The sequence below is a fragment of the Carassius gibelio genome, chromosome B12 (assembly GCF_023724105.1).
Source record: "Carassius gibelio isolate Cgi1373 ecotype wild population from Czech Republic chromosome B12, carGib1.2-hapl.c, whole genome shotgun sequence".
Classification (NCBI taxonomy): domain Eukaryota; kingdom Metazoa; phylum Chordata; class Actinopteri; order Cypriniformes; family Cyprinidae; genus Carassius; species Carassius gibelio.
Genome location: NC_068407.1, coordinates 12974490 through 12989435, shown reverse-complemented (window position 1 = coordinate 12989435; position 14946 = coordinate 12974490). Strand labels below are relative to the sequence as shown.

The window sequence follows — 14946 nt, the reverse complement described above, 5'->3', positions numbered from 1 at the left end:
GCATGAAACAAAAACTGAATAAAAGCTGAATGAGACACTCACAGCTGAATCTCTACCAGTAGGTGGCGCTTAAAAGTGTTTCCTTGGTTTCCACTGTAAACAAAGCAGCGCTGCACTTATGAACTTTAATACGCATTATACATAGTTAAGAAAAAAAAAACAACCATCTAAACTGTTCTAAAGACAGTAAGTTCCCCTCAGGCATACATTCATATAAACTCCTAGCTCTAATTGAATCCCGATTTGTTTAGCATCTCAACTGATTTGAATGGTCACATATTTTAATCTATTTTTAACTGGCTCGTGGTTAATCGTTACTTCCCTACCCGTGAATACTGAGGGCATCCCAGGAGGCTTTAGAGGCAAGCGTGCACCTGTCAGTTTTGACACAATGACATCATCAACCACATGGCATTGCTTTATATGCACTAGTCAGTCAGCTGTTCTGACCTTCACAGTCACAACGTCTGGGGATAAAGAAACCAGAACATCAGCTACGCATGCCAAGGCAAACCAAACACTCCTTTTTGTTATATAAAGTAAAACAAATAAAGGTTCATTGGCATCAGTAATTCCATGAAGAACCTTTAAAGGGTTAGTTCACCCAAAAATGAAAATCAACATAATCAACGTTGTTTACGTTCAGTAGAAAGTGCATGCATGGTGAACGTAAACAATGCTGATTACGCTCTGGGGTACTCTCCAAAATGTGGGAAGACTGTAACTCAGGGAGAAAAATTGTTGAATAAATTATGTTATTACTGTTTTCTTTGCACACAAAATGTATTCTCGCAGCTTTGTAGACTACTTTACCGATGTCCTTGCTACGTTTCTGTGCCTTGATCATGGGAGTATCCTTACTGTCTATGGTGGGTCAGAGAGCTCTCGGATTCCATCAAAAATAACTTAATCTGTGTTCTGAAAATGAACGAATGTCTTACGGGTTTGGAACAACATGAGGGGGAGTATTTCATGACAGAATTTTCGTTTTTGGGTGAACTAACCCTTTTAACATCCATGGAAACTCTCCATTGCACAAAAGGTTCTTTACGTTGGAAAAGGCTCTACTTCACACCTAGAAAAAGTGTTCTTTTTAGAACTGTTCACTGAAAGTTTCTTTGGGGAACACAACATTGTTCTTCTATGACATTACTGCGAAAACCACTTTTGGAAGTGCGTAAGGGGACAAAACCAATGGTTACCGCTTTAGTGACCAGCTGTGAGGATGTGAATCCTGTACTTTTAAATCAGCCTTTTTTAAGATTCCCTTTTTGTCACAAGTTCCCATAAAATCCCAGTACACCCACTCCGGTTCTCACTTGCAAACTGAATATGAAAAGTTTCGCTATTTGTTCTAAATTCTTCCTATTCCCACTTCACTTTAACAGCGGTTTTTGACCACCCACTCCTTAGAGCTTCTAGGCACTATTTTTGTAACCCCTGAAGAAGAAACACAAGCCCTCTTGCACCTCTCCGAGAACTTGGCCTGATAGTGTAAATCAATCAGACACTTTTAAATGCCAACCCTCTCTCCATCTTCTCTTCGCAAGCATGGAAAATTCCGAGGGAGACCTGGAAAGTGTGGCGTCAACATCCAGGTCTTGAAATAAAAGGAAAAAAGAAAACAAATCATGCAGACAACTGGGTTAACCCAAAAGCCTGTGTGTCTGGGGTCTTAATTAAACATGCCTCTTGATGAATGTCCTCAAAGCCCCTGGGCCTGGCAGGGTTTACAGGTCAACCGGTGCTTGCTCTTGGCTCTGTACAGCAGCTGGGTTAATCTCAGCACTAAGACACTAGAATAATCGGGTCTGACGCGTTAAGACTCGGGATAAACGCTAATGAAGCAAAATTCAATGTATTAAATTGGGTGCACACCTGGGGGGTGCTTTATTTATACTCTATAAAAGCACAAAAACAACAATGCCCACCTTCTTTGAGGCTATGATATGCATGTCTGTCACAGTCCAGACTCACAGATGGCTTATCTTGACCATTTCGGATTGGTTTATCCCCAAAAGAGGAAGTATCAATATGAAGGCAGTGGTTTGTGTCCAGCATGTTTGGATCCAGTGTTGAAAGTCTCAAAGTCAAAACTGATATTCCATTAATGGTCCAAAGTGAGGAAAACGGTGCAAGATCTCCTAACAGGTATGTTAGTCCACAATGACAGTATTTACAGTGTTTCAAATCACACAATTGGAGAACATACAGCTTCCACTTGGTTTCTTTCACATCCAAAATCTGATCCTCGGTTCTGTCTCCTTTGGTTCTCAAAGGTGGATGCAGCGGCTCTGCAGCTACGTCAGGCAGAGGCAGAAAATGCAGCTAAAGCACATAGGTGAAGACGGCAGAGCACAGAGCCTGCTCTGCACTCAGCAGAAGACATTCACAGAACAGCGTGTCTCTCACCCTCAAACACAGAGGAGGCTCTGCTGAGTGCCAATGACTGCTTCAGCTCAGCTGTCGTTTACTCTCTACAATCTGGCAGACCCCCATTCACCCTCTCAGCTCTTTTAACTGGTTTATTAGGGTAGAAAATATGAGAGGTAAGCTGATGCAGTTATGCTCACCAAGGCTGCATTCATGTAATAAAAAGTACAGTACAGCTTCACAGCAGCAAGCGCATGATGCAGTTTTCTTCTTGCACAGACGATCGTTTTGTGTCTTTACACATCAATGTATCGTCACGAGCCGCAGGGTTTAATATGGATTTGTGGGTGCATGTTTTTTTTCACTCTCATAGATTCCGTTACCACTTGCCATGCATTGTACGACTGAGAGACTGCAACGACTGAATCTAAAAATCATAATTTGTGTTCTACTGAAGAAACAAAGTCACCCAAAGTCATCTTAGTTGTCCTGGGGGTAAGCAGATAAACATTTATTTTTCATTTTTGGGTGAACTTACCCTTTAATATAATAGTATTAGTAGAATTAAGTATTCATTTATTTTAAATATGTAATAAAACAGCTTCTTCTAAATTGCAAATAAAATATGTATTATGTAGACCAAAACGAATTCAAATGTAGAGATCAAATGAATTAAGCATATTCACAGTATTTTCCATCTTAAACATTTTATTTAATTTTAGAGTCATGAATTTTATTTATTTTTTTCAATTGTTAGTGCTACTTTTTATTTCATAATGTAGATTTCATTAACGGTGACAACACTTTCACTTATACACAGACATGGGAGTGGAAGGAAGGGGGTCAGAAGAAGAATGTTGGTCTCTTTTGACCTTTCCTTTCTTACTTGCAGATAAAGTAGAGGCGTCAGAACTTGACAGGCTCACACACATCACACTTATTGGACTATGGCCGAACCCCCTCATACCCCCACCCGGGTCCTCTCTCAGTTTTAAATAGTAAGGCCAACTGGCCAAAAGGCTCTATATTCAGCTCAGTATCACCTGTGCAAGCACTGGATAGGGTTACCCACTGCTATCCCAGCGGTACAGTTCTTGCAAACATGACGCACACACATTTTCATATAAACACACACAAAAACAGAATTCCAGAAAGCAAAACACTAAAGGATGGATTCATTGAAAATAAAGGGATATAAAGCGATAAGCTCACCCAAAAATGAAAATTCTGTCATTAATTACACACATACATGTTGCTCTGCACTGTATGAATTTCTACTGAAAACAAAAGAAAATATTTGATACAGTTTATCAACTGTCTTTGAAAGTCAAGGGAGTCCAAAACAACATTGGACAAAAAAAAAAAAAAAATCTAAATCTAAAAATGACATTAAGGTGAATGAATTATGACAACAATTTTTGTGTGAACTACCCCTTAAGAATTCCTGCATGTCTAATCCAGTTCACATATTAAAAAAAAATCTTCTGGCCACTGCATATAACGTTCAGATTACATATGCAAATGTAAATAGTCATATCATATTTTCTATATTATAGGGAAATGAAGACCACTATGCACAGACTCCCCAGAGACAAAAAACATTACCGTGATTTGCTTTTAGCCCACGAGCTCATCGCTGTCATCAACACTCAGTGAGAATTCACAGCAGTTGATGCTCATGCTGTCGCTGACCACAAGGGCCCAGCACTGACCACAGAGGAAGTCTACTGCCAGCCTACGCTACACCCAGAAGTTGCACAAAATACAAAACTCTGCCTTTATCAAATAAAGCACCACAGATAATAAAGTCAAAGTTTATCAAGCTCTGATCAAAAACACCCAAATGACTAATGCCATGTAGTTTTTATTTTATTACAAGCATGCAAACAATCCATTATGACTGTCAGAATCATTGCTGGTTGATCATTACTGGCCAAAGTTAACTTAGGGTGTAGCCCCGAATTGAGTTTTTACAGCTGCTACATCCGCTTTTATATTTACAACATTATTTTAACATTTAAGATTTCCATAACCACCACTAATTATTTTCAAATATATAAAGTCATTAAAACATTTCCGCAGTCTTAAAAAGGAGAGGTTGATTTTCTATTGCATTCATGCTGCTCTGTTTTTTCAGAATCACCTTCTGCCTTCTTACCTTTTTACTGTTTTTACCCCAATACAACACTTTTCTGCTGCTTTTCCTTTTTGCTTTCAATTGAACCCACTGAAAAACAACATCATTGTTGCTTAAATGCCAGCATTAGCTAGAAAAATAGGCCCTAGAGGACCAGTATTCATGCAGTCTACAATGACGCAAGGAATCCCACTGCCCTAAAGTCATCAAAACAATATGTACACGAGAGGAAGACAAACAAAACAGGATTATTCCACTAATCTCCTCAATTTGATTCAAATTGGGCCCCACTAGCAAGTTTTCAAAAGAGTGAAATAAGTGAAGGCATGAGAAAGAGAGCATATGGAAAATTAGGCCAGCTGCCCGACTCAAGAAACACAAGCTGCTGAAGTGCAGAAGGGACGTTAGATTGAGCTCAGCAAATGAGGTTATGTGAGGAACGAGAGAGAAAAAGAGATTTTCACATCCAAGCTCTTCTGTTTTTGTGAGCCTGTTACATAACATCCTTCTGAAATCATTTCACCCAAACCTCTCTACCTCCTGCCCTGTTTTTTCAGCATCTTGAGTCTTGTTTTCATTTGACAATCTAACATAGTGTTTCATGATGAAACAAACAGCATTTTATTCCATTCCACAGCGTTTCCTTAAAGGTGCCTTAACCTTATAAAGCCTACTGTATTATATTTAATACACAGACTTTTCTGACTAATGGTTTATAAATTTTTTAGAAAGTAAAATGCCTCTTAGTAATTCTTTCTCTTAGTTTTTCTATGAAATCTGATTTTTATAAAAGTAAACGAACTATAATATTTTAACTCGTAAGTAATATTTAAAGATTATATTAAAATGTTAGTTTCATAAATAATGCATCAGGCTTCTGAGAAACATAGTTGTTAATCTCTCAGTCCTCATTGGATCGCATTGCACTGTGTTTTGAATAAAACCACACCAGATTTGCTCATCAAACTAAACATTTAAATATCATCAGTCTGCTATATGGTTATAATAATTTTATTGATTCAACAATTACAATTTCATCTTGTGTTTTGGCCGTATAAATATCTGCAACTGCATCAAATTGCATATTTCTGCTCAGTTAGGTGTTTTTCTGATCCTTGGGTATGAGCTTGATATTTTGCATATCATTATGCGAGTTCTAAAAGCCTTAAGTATGAAATATGATAATTTCTTCCTACTATTATGTCATGTTATGCTTTACAGGGTTAAAACATTTTTAAAAAATTACCAGATGTGATTTCAATAAAGCAACAAAAAATATATGAGCACAAAAAAATTTGAATAAATAATAATAATAAAAACAAAGCAGAAATAAAAATTTTTTTTATAAATAATTAAAAAGCTTTTTTTTTTTTTTTTTAGTTTCTGCATATTTGTTACTGGACAGATAAACAAAAATAAATCTTATTGGTCATTAAAAAAACCATATCTGGTAGTCTCTAATTCTGATTATTGTAACACAGTGTAGGGAAGATATCGTTTGTTGCTGTGAATTTGTCAGACTGTGACCGGTTAGAACACAGTTGTTTTGTTGATCTGTACTGATGACATTTAGTAATTGCCATGAAACAATGCACATTCTTTTAAACGTGAAAAATGACTACATGAGTATTTACACCTGGCTTGTCTCGACTTGTTAAGGGAGAGTCACTAGTGTCAGTTAAGTCTCTTCTGAATCCTTGTCACTTTCTGACTTTACCCAACACGTTTACTGTTTTTGTTACTTCAACAGTGAATTAATAAGATTTAAAGCATTTATTCACCAAATTCTGAACTCCTTATCAGTTGGAAATTCCATGGAAAGATTTAACAAGGATACAAATTGGTCTGTGACAAAAGGTTCTTTATATAATCATGTGCAATCAATCAATTTACAGCTGCTGATATGTGAATGAGTCAGTGGATACTATCAATTCGGTCATAAAGCTGGAACGGCAAGAACAGACAAAACAAAGCAACTGATAGGAGCGGTTCCATCGTGTTCCAGTGTTTATGTCCAGAAGATCCAACATAAACAATAAAACTAAATGATACCGATTTGTAGGATCAGTATCATTTAAGATTATATTTTTTTTCAACACTCTTAACCAAAAGTACAGTAAAATATGATAACTTAAAATATTCAAATGTGAAAAGATATTCCCATTTTAAAATATGCAATAAAATAGAAAATATTTTAAAAGATGACAAATCTCAATCAAATGCAATTTTTCCAGCCAATTCTGAATTTTCAGCAGCATTACTCCAATCTTCTGTCTGACATGATCCTTCAGAAATTATTCGACTATGCTGATTTAGTGCTCAAGAAATTGTTGAGGACAGTATTAAGCGCTGCTTATTTTCAAGGAATTCATGATACATTTTTTGATAAACAGAAATCTCTAAAGAAGAGCATTTATTTGAAATAGAATCTTTAATATACAGAATATACAAATATACAGTAATTTCGGACCAATTTAATGCATCCTTCCTGAATATAAGAATTTATATAAAAAATATTTTACTGACTCTCTCTCTCTCTCTATATATATATATATTCCTAGCTTACAACTATTTGGATCATGATATATTAAAGTTCACTTATCTATGTATTTGTTTGAAATCAATGGGGCACACTGAGTTTGGCTGTTGGGTTTGCTATGTAGATGTGGTGCAGTGAAAAAGCAAACAGCACTGTGGATGTGTCTAGCTGACAAAGCACTTTTCATAGCTGAGGGACATGAGCGCATTATTGGTTCTGGCGTACTGCACTTGGGCAAATCAAATAAATCAAAGCAGCTAAACTGATGTAATCTTATAAAGGCCACTTTATTATACGGTTCTGTCTGTGCCTGCAAGTAGTACATACTTCTTAACAACTAAGCCAGAGAATTCTAGGAAGCTTCCTTGTTCCTGGAATACCCATCCATCCTGATTCCAGCCTTGTTGTCCCTTTATCATTATCACCACAATAAGCAAGATGTGTTTTCTAGTGTTATGATTCACCTGACATGTTAGTATGCGAGAGAGAAGATGCCTTGATAAGCCGAGAGGCTGCTGGGGGATTAAGGCCAGCTGTGGGTCATGTCTATTTAATGCAAAGCAATGGCTCTCTTTTCCTCCCTCCATCCTGTTATGTTCAGGGCCTGTGTAAGCACGCTGGAGTTAAACTTGGCAAGCACTCCGAAAAGGTTACATAACATAGAAAACCAGAGAGCAGCCCAGAGACAGTCAGGGCAAAACCCACGGCAGAGTAACTTTGCTCTGGAAACCAATAATGATGCAATACGAGGATTAACGGTCTAAATCTTGACCATTTATACAGAAACATCACTGTTATCCAATATTAACTGTAGCAGTGGGATTGAAAACGACTTGAGAGCTTCGATCAATCCATCAGATGCACTTAAAAACCAATGTTAGGATCTCATGGCGACTGCCACAAAAAGTCCACATAATGGTCTTTTATCTAATATCTCACAACAAGGCACCTCCATCTGGAGGACTGGGCTTTCGCAGATAATCAGTCACTCTTTACGCATACTTCTGCCAGGACTCTGTCAAACCTCCTTGTCCTGGATCTGATTTATAATGTAGCATCAAACATGGTATAGTACGTTTCCTGGTCTTGTTGACTCAGACATTCTGTCCCAAAAGGAGTCTGGTCTTTTCCTCGAGGCTCTGAGCTCCACTGCCAGACCTCAGGGAGAAAACAGCTGGTTTAAACAACAGAGCCCTATCATTGACACATCCCTCCCCGTGCAGATGGAGCAGTTCCAGGGTGGGCTCTCCACAGATCTGTTTCTATAACATATCATTCTGGAGAGTTTCAAGTACGAAAGCAAAGAAAGAGAGTAGAAGTAAGTAGTAGAAGTGTGCTTTAGGGGGCGTGTCACCGGTGAATGAATGACTTTTAGGTTATATAGGGCCTATTCCATTCTTTCATTTCTTTTTGCAAGTTTTATGTGCAAAAGAGGGTCATAAAAAAGTTGTTGTGATGCTCAGGAAATTTGAGTTCGATCTGGGTCACGTCCTGTTGGCATTCCCCTTTCGATCAGCCCTATAATAATAATTACGTTTTCCATTTATTTTTTATAATTTTCAATTATTTCATTTTTAGTTATTAAGCCTTCATTAACAATTAATATAACAAAAAAAAAATACTTCTGTTAATTAAATAAAGCTGAAAACACTTTAGTAAAAAAAGAAAATAAATGCTGCCTTGGCAACTAACTGAATTATTAAAACTTATTAATAATTTTAAAATAAATTAAAGATTAAAAAATAAATTAACAAATAGTATAATAATGTGTGTGTGTGTGTGTGTGTGTGTGTATACATACACACACATTAGATAGATGGGTAGATTGACAGACAGACAGACTGAAAAAAAAAACAGCTAAAGTTGTCAATTAAAAAATAAAGTTGTCTAAATCTTTGATCAAGTTAAAATTAAATGTTTAACGGATATTCTTGGAGAATAATTAATCAGCCACATTCCACAACTGTTACTGATTACTTCAATATTTATCTGCAAACGTAAGCCCAGGTATTTTCCAAACACACAAAAATGTTAAGCATCTTTAATTGCTAAAAACCTCAACAGTCAACTGCTTGAGCTCAGGATTAAGTAAATGTTGTGGTTTAGTGAGACCTCAGTTCAGACGGCAATAAATCCTGAGCAGTACTTCACAAACAGCGGGCTTAGCTATTAAACGAAGTTGTTAAACCTCAACCTCACGGTTACCACGCCTCAACACGACTTCATTCACATCAGCAATCATCTAACATTAAAAATAAAAATCCAAGAGTGCAAGTACTGTACCTGAATGTATGGCCATATCCTTCCAGTGCAGAAGAATATGGATACGATCACGGCCAATCTTTATTAATCCATTTCAAGACCGAACGACACAACAAGCTATGAATGAAGCGGAATGACTGAACTCCAGACTGCTCTGCTGAGAGATCCAAGAACGGCAGGGTGTGTCTGTGCCCCTCACCTTCCTCCACTCAGAGCCGGCGTGTGTGTGCACGTCCTACAGATGTGGGTGTGTTAGCACAAGTGTTTGTGTCTGTGGGAGCCAGTTTCTTCCTTATTACTGCTTAAGTGCTGCTTTCAGGCTCCGCTTTCAGCTGTGCTGTTGAGCAACTCCTAGTTTTCCTGCTCCTTGAAGCCATTTTTTTTTCATTCCAGGAGAGAGGGGAGGAGAGATCAGGAACTTTGTGTCCTGATTTGAGGTCACTGGTTTACTATAGAAGTAAGCGTGTGTGAGCTACAAGCCAGAAACTGAAGTCAAAACACATTCCAGATCACCTTTAGCCCTCTGTCATTGTCCTGACCACCTGCTTTCTTAGGCAGGATTTCTGCTCTGTACACAATGTTATGCAATCAAGTTTAGGACGGCTACCCAACACACATCCTTCCTCAGGGCTCTGTTCTCTCGTGCAAACTTCTTCACTTCAAACTCGCTGCACATTGCTAATTTTGACAACCGCTGAAAAACTACCTCCAAAAAAGTTATTTGTTGATTCATTGTCCAGCTTTATTTGGCTTGCTAAAAGACAAATTCTCAGACAAAAAGTTTTTTTTTTTTTTTTTTTTTCAGAAACTGTGCTAAAACTGACAAATATAGTCATTGTAACACTAGTTTAAAATAAAATCTGTATGAAACTTTTTTTCTAGTTTTATCAATTCATTATAATTCTACTGCAATTCTACATCCTATTTTCTATCTAAAGGCATTTGAAATTCAATTTTCAATATACCATTTTACAATAACATCTAAGTCCCAAATTTTAATTTTTATTAAATTTTTGTTTTTAAGAATGTTACTTGTTTGGAAATGTAAAGAAATGCAAATTTGTATTCACTTTTGAATTTTGACCACAATATTTCTCTATGAACAGAAAGTTTGTTGCGCATACACTGTAAAAAAAAATTAATTAATCAAAGCAACCAACTTCAGGACATTTTTGAGTTTTCTCATTTTACTGTATTAACCTTAAACAACAGAAAGTTCAGAAAACTCAAAGATTTCCTACAAAAATAAGTTGAGAAAACTCAAAATCCAAAAGCTGGTTGCCTTAAACTTTTAAGCTTTCTCAACTTTACATTTTTTATAGTGTAGTATGTGTGCATCAAATGTAAATAGGAGTACTTTACTGTCAATATATCAGTCAGTTACATTATATCTAATTAAACCTGCATCAAAGACTTCAGAAATACAAAAACAAAGTAGGTAAAGTCATAATAAAAAGCCGTAAAAACAGAGATGCTCACTTCGGAACACACATGCACACTGGCTGGCTCAGCCTGAGATATTAGCTTTCTTTAATGCTATCTGAGCAACATTTATAGGACAGTCAATATCGAATTTCGTTCAATTTTTTGATTTCAGGATTTCCCCATTCCATCAGACAGGACTTGGGCTTGGATTGCTGAAATAGCTTTCATTAGGCATTGCAAATACAGCTACAGAGAGAAAAGACTTTCCTTGAAAGAGTCTTTGCCTGCATCTCTTCAAATGCACACTGCTTTGTCTTTACTGTTGTTAACAGTTGTTAACTGATCTGCTAAATTGCAGTTTCTGTGGTTATTTCTGTCTGAAATTAAATCCCTATTTACTTGCTAATAACAAAATGCACCTTATAGCGATCACTTCTGGTTTGTGCAAGAGAAGAGAGAAGTCTTGCATCAACATGTCAGCTACTGTATCTAACCCTCGATGAAGTGCAGCTCGGGGGGCTGAAGACTGAAAAAAGGGAGTGGTGACCGCAGGCCGTGAGTTTCTGAGGTGCTGTCACATGGGAGTTTACCTCTTAACTGGCATTCCTTCAGTTCTGGAAAAGACAGCAACAACATCCCACCGCTCACCTGCCTACCAAAGCAAACCTTACATAATAACAACCCACAGATTTTTCAGAATGAAAGTGCAACCCGTCTGGAGTCAAATCATCCCATGCTGCAGCGTCTGTGCGTCTTCCTGCTGTCTCGGTTTAATCTTCACTTCTTTAAATCATCCTTTCCTCAAAGCTTCCTGAAGTCAGACCGAGTGTCTGCTGTAGATCAGAGAGCTGAACGGACACGCTTTAAAGAGTCCTTCTACATGTCACACAGATTTAACAAGCCATATGTAAAGTACTACTCCCACAGGACCAGAATAATCATTCCTTTACGTAAAGAAAACTGTGCATTACATAACTTAATGAATCAGCCATCTGCACAATGCTTATGAATTTCCTTGTTCACATTTAGCATACACACAACTATACATCAGCACTGCAAATTAAACTTATATCAAAAAACACCCTCCATATTTTCAATGTGAATAGTTTCCCAAAAAAATAGACACTCTTTCCTTCCATTTCACGGCACCCAATGTCTCTGAGCAAATAGCAGCAGTAATAAAGGTAACTGCATTCTGCGTTCTCTTTGTTATCGGCTTAAACACTTCTGTGCTTACAAAGTTGTAACATTGCAACTGATCTAATTACATCCACAGAAAATATCTGGCTGTACATCCTGTTGCTTTGAGAAACTCCACACCACTAAACTGTAAAATCATTCTTCATCTAGTTACCTAGTGGCTAATGAAACGCAGGCTACCTCTACAAAGAAAAGAAGCTAAGACTATTACATTGTACTATTCAGCTTTTTTTTGTAATGTAAACACCACAGCACTTTAATATTAGCGCTGAGGATCAATACAGATTTGCTGATTCAATTTGATTCACGAGCTGTTGATTTGATTGCATTTTTATTTCGAAGATCATGAATAATTGAAGATTTTAAATGAGCCCTAATGAATATGGTAATAACTAAATACCATGTGTAAAAAAATTCAAAATTGAGGTCAGTAAGAGTATAATTGACTTTTTTCTGCTCAAGTCTGCATTTACTTGTATAAAGTACATTGAAAAAAGGAATATTGTAAAATAGTAGTGCTGTCAAACCATTTAACTGTGATTAATTGCATACAAAAAAGGTTTGTTTGCTAATATATGTGTTTATAATGTGTCAATTATTCCGCTTATACTACGGCTACCACACTAAGACATCGATCAGAAGATATATTTAAAGGGATTCGTCTGGTTTTTGTACTTAAATCGCTATTGTGAGTAGGATTATTTCTTCCGCATCTCATCCAATGCCTCTGTTGCTAGTTCCAAAACGTCATTTTAAAGCTGGTAATGGAGGCTTGAGCCATGATAGCATTCTAATGCAGTTATTAATGAAGTTATTATTCTAATATATATTAGAAAGAGAGCGAGAGAGACAGAGACACACAGAGACAGAAAGAGAAAGAAAAAGAAAGAGAGAGAGAGAGAGAGCATATATGAATTAGACTGCAGCAGCTGTTATTACCTCGCTAGTGAGAAATGTCATGTGTATTTACTTTTGGAAAATCGTCTGTCATGTTGTTGTTTTTGTTAGTCCTGTAATTTCCGTTATTCCAGCTTTACTATATGTGAAGTGATATGGAACTGTAATGCGATCAGGAGAACTAACTGGAACTACGTTCGCTGTGAATTTCCCAGAAAATAATTGCACACCTCGGAACGTTCGTCAGCCAATCAGATTCAAGCATTCAACTTGAATGTATAAAACATGATATTGAATGGACAGATTGTGTGTTTGGATGACTTAACTTTCAGTAAGGGACTAGCATTAGTGTGCCATAACTCACCATTCTTGCGCTCCTTCAGGGGCGGTAAGCTTGGTACAGACCGCAGAGAGAGTTCCTGAAGCTCACTGGTCACCGCCTCGCTCTGAGGACTGGGCACAGAGCCGCTCCCCACCGCAGACACCATGCTGCCAGGGCTTAGCTCCTCCCCACGCTTGGCTTCCTGCGCTGCCAGGGTGACAGCTGGGTGAAGTCAGACCTGTGATGGGTTCATTACAGAGACGAGGCTGAATTAGAAACCGCAATACACGGATATAAAGAGCATATGGGTATATTTCTGTCATCAGGCATCTTTATATTTTGGAATAGACCAAATAAAGACTTGTTCGCATCCTAAATAAATGACCTTTCTGAGCAAATGTTTGATGCAGCACAGGCTGTACTAAAACAAAAACTGTGCCATGCATTTCCCTATATTAAACCACTCGCTACCACTCGCTAACTTAAACCAGTGAAACCACTGTGGTTGTTACATGTTCTGTAAAAGCACAAAAAAACTACAAGTTCAGACATGAAGTGTTGTGCAACTCACACTGGAACTCACACACACTCAATGTCTTCCAATGTGACTGGAGGCAGCGATTTACACAAGCATGTGAAACAACATCAGGTGGAGAACTCGGAGCCTCCAGCAGTACGTGATTTAGGGAGATTTTTGGAAAACACTTTGTCTGGTCTCGTTTTCGACAGAACAAAGACTGATTGGCTAATCTGCGAGTGAGAATAAGTCAGAGTTCTACACATCTGCTGGTCCGTGCATATTAATTTGTTAAATATTTTGGATAATCTGAAAATGAAAATGGCAAGAAAAACTGCAAACCACAGTATAACGCAATGCATGGTATTAATAAAACCAAAATATTTCAGAAGCGAATGAAAATTCAGAAAAATGCAGTTGATTTTAGAACACTTAAGAGTAAAGCACATGATTCATATGTATAACTTGTCTCTTTTTTTATTTTTATTAAAAGTCGTCACTCGCTGAATGAAATTGAGCAACCTGCACATTTTCTTTAGTGTGTTCGCAGCATTTTGTTTTTATTTTAGAGGGTACACACACACACACACATTGTGGATTATTCTAAATTATCCACTCATCTGTCCACATCTCAATGTTGCTGATTGTGTTATTCAGCCTTCTTTTTATTTATTTGCTTTCATTGTGCTTTTCTTTCTTCATCCCAACAGTCGAATGCATTAAGCAGAAAAACTCTGGCATATACCCTGGAAAGAAGTCTAGGTCAACCCCCGTAGTGGTAAAATCTCCACATGGAGAATTAGACGCAGTTTCCAATGACACATTAAAACAGCTTAAAGTATCATCTGACTAGGAGCACAGTGATGGCAATGGTCATTCTGAGCATTAAAACTGTGTAGATGGCATTCACAAATGCACATTATGCAACTCTCCACTTGTGAGGTAATGTAGCACATCTACTGACATTAAAGGGACGGTCCACTCAAAAATGAAAATTCTGTCTCCATTTACTAACCCATTTACAAAATAATATATTTTGAAGAATGTTGGTAACCAAACAGTTTTGGTTTTCTTTGACTCCTGTTGTATTTTTGTCTATATTGTATATGATGTGATTCAATGGGAACCAGAACTATTCAGTTGCCAGCATTCTTCAATATATCTTCTTTTTGTTCCACAGAAGGAATGACATCTAACAGGTTTGGAACGACATGAGGGTGAGAAAATGATAACAGAATTTTCATTTATGGGTGAACTGATTTACTGGAAATAGA

At 37.3% G+C, this 14946-nt stretch overlaps 1 protein-coding gene across 8 annotated transcripts in view; it reads right to left on the bottom strand.

Moving 5' to 3' along the window:
- Window positions 1-14946, bottom strand: part of mrtfab (myocardin related transcription factor Ab) — a 30706-nt gene that overhangs the window by 13332 nt on the left and 2428 nt on the right. For 2 of the 8 annotated variants that reach the window (XM_052570709.1, XM_052570713.1), the window contains exon 3: window positions 13198-13393. In XM_052570709.1, coding sequence (XP_052426669.1) covers window positions 13198-13321 — 124 coding nt within the window. In that variant the 5' untranslated portion in view covers window positions 13322-13393. Of the gene's footprint in view, window positions 1-1931; window positions 2385-9332; window positions 9564-13197; window positions 13394-14946 lie in introns of those variants that run through there. The other 6 variants (XM_052570714.1, XM_052570715.1, XM_052570712.1 and 3 more) reach the window with 6 other exon arrangements.